The sequence below is a fragment of the Athene cunicularia genome (genome assembly GCF_003259725.1).
Source record: "Athene cunicularia isolate RWA chromosome 7 unlocalized genomic scaffold, athCun1 chr7_part1, whole genome shotgun sequence".
Lineage (NCBI taxonomy): Eukaryota > Metazoa > Chordata > Aves > Strigiformes > Strigidae > Athene > Athene cunicularia.
The window spans coordinates 20963572-20972061 of NW_020799107.1; the positions used below are offsets into that span (position 1 = coordinate 20963572).

Genomic DNA, 8490 nt, shown 5'->3' on the forward strand with positions numbered 1-8490 from the left:
AGACGCCTGGGTCCCTGATAAGTCCAAGAGGAGGCAGCCAGGGCACGACAGTTTGCGGGCTGTGGTCCTGGCTCATGTAGTCTGTGGGTGCCTTTGCTGATAGCAAAGCAGACAGCAGCGTCCCTGCTTGCCCACATCCACAGAGCACGCATGGCACACCTTGCCCTGGCACAGCCTGCTGAGAGAGAGGGCGGTGAGAGCCATGCCATCCTGGTGCCATGCCCGTGCCACCCCCGGTGCCCCCCGTAGCCCACCTGCAGTTGTACCGTCGGGAGAGGAGGCGGAAATCCTTGTGGCAGCGGGCACAGAGCCCTACATCACGGGGCGCCGGGCTGGGCATCGGGTTGTCAATGCCCTCTGTCTTCTGCCACAAGGCATCCTTCTCCCTGCGGGAGGGGACAGGTCAGCCCTGACAGGAGCATGCCCAGTGGTGGGGGTCCAGGAGCACGACCTGGCACCCCAGACCCAAGGTGGGCACCTAAGTGTCCCGAGGCAGTGAGCAGGATTTGCCTGGGCTCTGGTGCCCTCCTCTGGGCAAAGGGGTTTGGCTCCCCCCACCATGGTCCCACACCAGTGGAGTCCCCAGGGCTCTCACCGCAGCAGCTCCAGCAGCCGCCCCTTCATGTCGCGGATGAGCTCCTGCTGCCGTGCCTGCTCGGTGCCACGCATGGCCTCCCGCTCCAGAGCTTCCCGCTGTGCCCGCTGCAGTGCCAATGCCCAGCGCTCCCCGTCCTGCTGGGCCCTGGTGCAGGGCAGTGAGGAGATGGTCCCCCTGTCCCTCAGCTGGTCATCTCTCCCTCCCTCCTCCCTCCCTCTGTCCGCTCCCCATCCATCCCCAAGCTGTCTCCCCATCCCCACAGCCACAGTGCTATCTGCTGAGCCAGTCACACCTCTGTTTCCCAGCTGTTCATCCATCTGTCCTTCCTCACACCCATTCCTCTGGCCTTCTGCCCACCCACCCATCTATACATTCACCCCAAATTAATCCTTCCGTTCCTCCATCCACTTGTCTCAAATACATCCCTCTATCCCTCTGTGTGCCTGTCCATCAATTTATTCATCCCAACAACCCCTTCACCCCTCCATCCCTCTATTCACCCCAAATTCATTCTTCCAACCCTCTTCCCACCCATTCCTCCATCTACCTATCTGTCCCTTCAGCCCTCCCTCCCCAGTATCCTTCCCTCCCTCTCTCCCCCTTTCCATCCCCAGGTTCTGCTCCTCTGGGTCCAAGTGGGGTATCATGGGGGTTCCCAGGGGAAACCTTGTGGCAGGTGGAGATGGGGGGACCCACTGTGAGGTTGTGGGTGGTGGGAGTGGGGGGTCCCTGCCCGACCTGCTGAGCTGTTCCTGAAGCCGCATCACCTCCTGCCGCTGAGCCTGGAGCTGCTGCCGGCTCTGCCAGGCCTCCTCCCGCGCTGCAGCGGCCAGGGTGGCCAAGCGCTGTGGGAGAACAGGGCTCAGCTTTGGCCCCCCAACCCCCTGCCCCACTGTGGGGTCCCCTTGGGCTTGCCCATACCATGGCCATGCCAGCAGCTGTGCTGGTCTCCCCCTCTGCCTGGTAGTCCAGCAGGGGCTCCTGGTGACTGTGGGCGAGCTCCAGTGCCTGCCGCAGCACCTCCTCTATGGTGGCCACCTCATTTGTGGCACCACCATCCTTCAGTGTGTCTGTCCGTCCCACTGCTGCCAGTGCCGCCTGGCAGTCCTTCAGGTGTGAGGCCAGCACTGCCGCCTCTGCCAGCGCTGCAGCAAGCTGGGCACCCCGCTCCTCTGCGGCCACCCGCCAGCCCTGTGCCTCCTCCTGCACCCGCGCCAGCTCATCTGGGCCCCCTGCTGCCACCGCTGCTTCCAGTGCCTGCCCGAGGAAGATGTTGGTCTCCCGCAGTGCCTCAGCCTCATGTGCCTGCAGCTGGGCCTGCTGGGCACTGCTTTCCTCCTGCAGCCGGTGCCGCTGCTCCTCCCGTGCCAGCCGGGCCACCAGCACCCGTGATGCCACCTCCTGCTGCCCCAGCTCGGTCTGCAGCTGGGACACCAGTGCCCGCAGGGATGCCTCTGTCTCATCCAGCTGTCTGGGCACTGGTGGCAGGGAGCCTGGCATGCATCCCATTCTGGGTGGTGGGGATGTGCCAGGCTCCCCATCACCATTGGGCTGAAGTGCTTTGCTAGCCCCATGTGTGTTCTCCAGGTCCTCTACATTCACATCCTTCATCTTCTTTTCATGCTCCTCCAACTCCTCTTCAACCTCCTCTTCCACATCTTCCTCCTCCATGTGCTCCTCCACATCGTCATCCACATCCACCTCCACATCCTCCACCTCCTCCTCATCCTCCTCCTCCTCATCCTTCTCCACCCCCTCTTCATCTTCTTCTTCCATGTCATTCACCTCTAGATTGTCCACCTCTACACCTCCTGCCTGCAGGGCAGTCAAGGTGGGTGGGCATGGATGGCCTGGCACCCCATGGGGTGCCATGGTGGGATGGGCAATGCCATCGGGCCATCCATGCTCCCTGGTGCCATTATCATCTGTCTGCTGGGCCTTCATTGCTGAGCTGCTTCTGGTCACTGGGCTGGGCCGTATCAGTGTCCTAGAGGGGACACAGGGCTCAGGGCCACCAGGTCACCCTCAGGGTGAGCAGGGCGCTGCCACCCTCCCTCGGGGCTCCCTGGGCACAGCTCAGCCTTTGGGGATGGAGAGGGCAGCAGGGTGGTGACACCGGGTAGCACTTGGTGACAGGGGACGAGGGATGCTGGTGCCACCAGCCTGGGCACCCATAGAGCAGGTGGCACCCAGAGACCCCCGTGGTGGTTGCATGGGGCAATTGGGGGCTGCATGTGTGCTTGTGGCAGGGCATGCACATGAGTATTTGACCAGCAGCACAGGCATGAACATGCTGGAGTGGCTGCGTCCGCAAGTGCCCCCTTGCAAATATGCCCAGGGGCAAGGGTGTGCACACACACACACAGACACACACAGACACACACAGACACACACAGACACACAGACACACACACAATGCCACCGTGTCTCAGATGTCATAGTGTCACAGTGTTGCAGCAGACCTGTGCCTGGGCATGTACTTGGCAGATGACGGTGGTGTTTGTATGCATGCATGGCATATTTTCAGGCACGGGCATGGTGTGCATGCTGGCACAGGTGTCTGTGCCCACCTGGGGTCATGTCTGGAGGGCTGGAACGGCTGGGGTGCCACGTTGGGTTCAGAGCAGTGGGGCAATGCCCATGCTCTGCTCTGAGATGCTGAACTTCAGGTGTCCCTGATGCCCCGGATAATCCTGATACCCTGTGTCCCCAGTGCCCCTGCTGCCCCCCAGTGCTCACTCAGAGAACATGGGCCAGGCGGTGTCCAGGTCAGCCCTGCACAGAGCTAGGCGGAAGGTGACACCATCCAGCTCGTAGAGGCTGCCCAGGATCTCGGCCCGGCGCTGGGGGCTCAGGAAGGGGCTGCGGGCGTAGTACCACTCACTGCAACCACAAAACAGGCTCAAGGCACCCCTCTGTGCCCTGGGCAGGCACACGTGTCTGCAGCACCCTTGCCAACCAGGTGCTGCAGGGCACTGCCTGCCCTGGCTGTGCCCCCCACCACTGTGAGTATCCCCTCTCCATGCCCCCAGCTCTCACCGGAGGCTCTCAGGGTCGAGGAGGCAGAGCTGCAGGGACTCTGCCAGCTGCCGGTGCACCAGGCAGTACCGCAGGAAGGCTCGGCCCCTGCCCACAGGGGTCTTCAGCTGGGTGAAGATGGAGTTATCTGGCCCTGCCACATCAGTCTGTCCCCCACACACCTCCCCCCCAGCCCATTCAGGAGGGAAGAGGCTCCCCAGGGCCAGGGCTGGGGGGCAGCGGGGACCCCAGAGGGGAGAAAACCCTTTATAGTGCCAGTGGGCACATCCTCGGTGCCCAAGTGAGTGTGTGCCCATACACAAGTGCGTGCGCACCCACAAACAAGCAGAAGCACGCACACGTGTGTCTGCACGCGTCCCCCGGCATCCTGCCAGCCCATGCCCACCTTGTCCAGGGATGTGACAAAGCGAACACCCTCATGCTCCTGACGGCGCCGTGCCAGGCCCTGGCACAAGAAGTCCCAATAGTCCTTGCGCTGCCCAAAGAAGCTCCTCTTCTCCTTGAGGTCGAACTGGCAGAGATGTAAGCTTGGGTTTGCAGGGTGTCCCCTGTCTCTCCCCAGCCTATCCCCTGTAGGGCTGGGATCCAGCCAGATCCCCCAGCAGGGTGGGTCCCAGTGTCCCCTGGCTGACCCCTCTTTGCTGGCTCTGTGCCTCAGTTTCCCTTTTGCAGCACATGGGTGAGCCTTGTCTGGGTGCTCACATGGTTGGGGATGCCCAGGGCTGGACAGTGTTGGCTGGGGTCATCCCACCCCCCAAAACAGCCATCATGGGGTCTCCTCTGCTCTCAGCTGCACCCCAGGGGAAACTGAGGCAGGGAGCAGCAGGGACGGAGTAGTGGCAGTACCTGGAGAAGGAACTCCAGCTGGGCACAGAGGCTGTGCAGCTCCCGGCTCCCATCTGTCACCGGCAGGTTCTGCTCCCGGTAGCTGTGGTTCAGCTCGGCCACGGTCTCTGTGGGATGGCAGGGCTGAGCTGGCATGACCCTGTCCAGGCAGCGGGCACCCTGCCCCATCCCACCCCCACCTCCCAACTCCCAGCCCTGGCCCTGGGGATTTCTGCTGGTGGTGAAAGAGGAACCTGCCCTGGGATGGAATGGGGGAGCAGGGAGAGCGAGGCCAGAGGTACCCACCGGGCACTAACGGTCCCCTGGGGCTGGCAGCAAGGACAGGAGCAGGCAGCAGTGGCATGGCTGGCACTGGGATGCTCTGGAGCACCCCTGGCAGTGACACCCTCCCGGCTGCCTGCAGGCTGGGTGCAAGGAGGGAGCTGGCGTGGCCAGGGTGGGATGCAGGGGAGCTGGCAGAGGACAGGCTGGCACACTTACTCTGCAGGTCCTTGATGATGCGGTTGAGCTCCCCGTCCCCTGCCATGGCTGTCCCTGAGAGGCTGCAAAAGCAGGGGCAGAGATGAGAGGTGCCAGGCTGGCACTTGCTTGGCATCTCCAAATTCTATGCCCCAAGGAGAGGGTCTGCCCCTGTAGTTCTACCCCAGAGCTGCCTGCTGTTAAGAGGAAATGGGCTCAGGCACCCCTTTTTTCTGCTCATGTCCCCCCACTACCTGGGGTAGGGGGTATGGGGTGGGGAAAGGTGCCCCATTCCACTAACCCTTAGTTGTTCTTGTGCCCTGCCCCAAAATGCCCCCAGGCTCTGCCCCATTCCTTGGGGGGCCTCCTGGGGCTGGCCCCCCCCAACCCGGTGTGTCCCTGTCCCTGTCCCCCAGGATTCAGGATGTGGGTTTGGCACTGGGGAAGCGCTGCCTTTGCTTCTGCTCTCGCTTCCCTTGCTCACACTGCGAACAGTGTGGGGGCCTCCTGGGAGGGGTGGGGGGGAGGAAGGGGGGCACACAACCCCCGACATGTGGCCCCCCCAAACTGAGCACTGCCCCAGGCAGAGCCCCCTGGCACAGCATGCTGCCTGCGGGGCTGGCACAGGGTCGGGGGGTGTTGTGAGCATGGGGTGAGGAGCCAGGAGGCACAGTGCAGTGGGGTGGTTTTTGGGGGGTGGTGGGTGGCACCCTGTCCCCAGGATGCAAGACAGTGCCCACAGAGGTGGCAGGTCTGGGGCATGTCACTGCGGATGGTGGCTGGGCACAGGGCTTGGGGAGCACACGTGTGTGTGCATGGGGTTGTGCATGGTAGGGTGGGTGTGTGCTCACGGGAGTGTGTGTGCCCAAGTGTGCCCAAGTGCATGTGAGTGCCCACTACCCCCCCATGGCAGAGCAGGACACAGGACTCTGGATGCCTGGGTTCCCTTCCCAGTGACCTTGGGTGACCTTGCGCAAGCCATCTTCTCACCTGCCCACCCTGCCCATGCCTCAGTTTCCCCCGAGAAGAGGAGCCCCTTACCTGTGGCTGGGAGCTGTGGGGTGCCCCAAGGCGCTTACTGGGAGCCGGGGGGATGCTGGCGTGTCCCTGTGCCCACACTGCACTCGCCTGCTTCTCCTTTTCTACCTTGGCTGAGAGGAACTGTGGGAGGTCAGGGAGGCCACAGGAGCCACCCCCTGCCTGTCCTGCATCACATCAGGCACTGCAACTTGGGGCCCCTGGCACCCAGCTCCCTTGTTTAGGGGGTGCCAGTTTTGGGGAGGGGGTCAGCAAGGCTGGCCCCCCTGTGCAGCCTCTGCGGGGGTGGGGAAGGACAGTGCCAGGCCTGGGGGGGACCCTGATGCCTTCCCATGAGAATGAGGCTTGGGAATACTTTGAGGAATCCCTTTGCATTTTTGGGGGAGAAGGTCTGGGACCCAGCTAGCTAACAGCGCTTCTGGGGCATCAGCAGCCCCTGGGCATGGAGGCTGACCCCTGAGGAGCTGCAGCCCACCCCAGCAAGGCCTGTAGGCATCTGTGGGCATCTGCCCCCGACATGGGGGCTCTGCCCAGAGCTAGGGTGCAAACTTCCTGGAACACCCTGGTCAAGGCCTCCCCCTTTCCGTCTGTGCCTGGGGAGCCCCCAGCCCAGCAGTGCCCCTCAGCCACCACGCCTGTCCCCCTTTGCAATGCCAGCCCTGTCCTGTGGGGTCTTTCTGGGGTGGGAGCTAAATCCTCTGGAGTTGGAGGCTGGGGGCAATATCAGCTCACCCCCCAAGTGCCAGGCATGGGGACCCGCTGCCGCCCCCTCCCCACCACCGTCCAGCTTTGTGGATGCCCCCAGCGACACCCAGCTGCCCCCACATCCTGTCCCCCACTGCTCCCCCCCTCGCAGCACCCACGGCCCCTACCTGTGCCAGCCGGGGGGCCTGGGGGGCACCCGCCTCCCTCAAGCCAGGCCTCAGCTCGGAACCAAAGCGAAAGTAGGAAGTGATGCTGAGCAGGAGCCTGGGCCTCCCTGCACCCTCCAGTCTCTCAGTGGGGGAGTGTGTTGGGCTGTGGGGTGCCTCCAAGCAGCCAGGGGGCATGGGGGAGCTGGTGGTCGTGCTTGGTGTGACCCCCAGCCTCCCCAGCACCCCCTTGCCCTGCTGTGGGCGTGGAGCACAGCACCCCACATTGGTCGGGGGAGTGGGTGGGGTGGAGCATCACCCCACTGTGCCAAGGAGGGGGATGCATATTTGTGTGAACGTGTGTGTATGCACATGTGTGATTGCATGTGTGTGCAGGCTGTGTGTGCACAGCTATAGGGGTGTGTTTGTAGGTGCAAGCCATATACATGTGGCAGGCATGGGCACAGGGCTGAGAGGGCACCCACATTTGCATGCACATACGTGTGCCCATGGTTGCACCCACCTGCCAACATGCCTGCCCCGTGCCAGGCACCCCACGGGCAGGACCCTGACACCCACTGCGGGGGCCGCCCCTGCCCACCCCTCCACAGGGTGGGTGCCCCCGTGGCACCTGGCAGTGGGGTCCCCTGTCCCTGCCCCAGCCAAAGGCCAGGAGGGGGGTGGTGGGGCCTGGCAGGGCGGGGAGAAGACGCCTGCCCGTCCTCGGCGCGGGTGCAATTCAATTAACGAGGCCTGGCCCTCGTTCAGCGCAGCCAATAAAGCTAATGGCCCTGCACAGGCCTGGTGCTGCCTGACGGGGGGGTCTGGGGCCATCTGCTAATTAAACCAGGGTGGGGGACAATGGAGCCAGCAGTGATGTCACCTCTCATGGCCAGGGGGGCCATACCCTTGCACCCCCTGCCCACCAGCCCTCTGCCAGCCCCAGAATGCCAGGCAGGGCTGTGGGGGACAGCTGTGAAGTGTGTGGGACCCCCTGAACTCTCTGCTGCCTGCCCCCCTCCCTGGTGCTACAGCTCGTTAGGAGCCTTCCTGAGGCAAATGCAATTAGTGCCCAAGCCTGGCACAGCCGCTGCCCACGCCTGGCACCCGCAGCTGCCCCACGGGGATGGGTCCTTGCCCGGCATCACCACAGCATTGCGGCGGCATTCGGGGGTGCTGCTGCCAGCCCCAATTGGCACCACCCCAATAGGTGCGGGGGGGGTGTGTGGGGTCTCTGGTGCAGCTGCAGGGTGGAGTGCACCCCATCCCCCTGTCTTGTGCAAGCCCTGAGGTGGGGTGGGGGTGCCCAGGGCCATGTTAGGGTGTCCTCTGGAGGGGTTCCCCTGGGTAATGCTGTGCCCACGGCATGCTCCATCAGCCAGGCACCCTTTGGAGACATGACCCTGCTGAGGGGGTCTGGGTAGGGGGGCTCCTGAATGTGTCCTCAAGCTCCTGGGAAGGGAAGAGGCTTGGTGGGGTGCCAGGGGGACTGGTGGAGGGAAGCCCCCCCTCCATGTGCAGGCACTGCCATTTAGGGGTTGGTGTGGACAAGAAGTGCTGGAGGGAAACTGAGGCAGGGTTGGGGGAGGGTCTGTCGCAGGTTAAGCTGTGGTCAGACCCAGGTGTCCGGGCTCCTCCACCCGAAAACCAGAGGGGGCT

At 63.6% G+C, this 8490-nt stretch overlaps 1 protein-coding gene across 1 annotated transcript; it reads right to left on the reverse strand.

Moving 5' to 3' along the window:
• Window positions 1-5009, reverse strand: RUFY4 (RUN and FYVE domain containing 4). Its single transcript, XM_026852919.1, is given in 11 exon segments — window positions 1-175; window positions 255-386; window positions 596-742; window positions 1337-1443; window positions 1520-2585; window positions 3338-3481; window positions 3638-3744; window positions 4023-4148; window positions 4484-4590; window positions 4869-4919; window positions 4922-5009. Coding segments are annotated over 11 exon segments (2178 nt in total). The 3' UTR covers window positions 1-72.
• Window positions 5010-8490: the final 3481 nt, after the last annotated feature.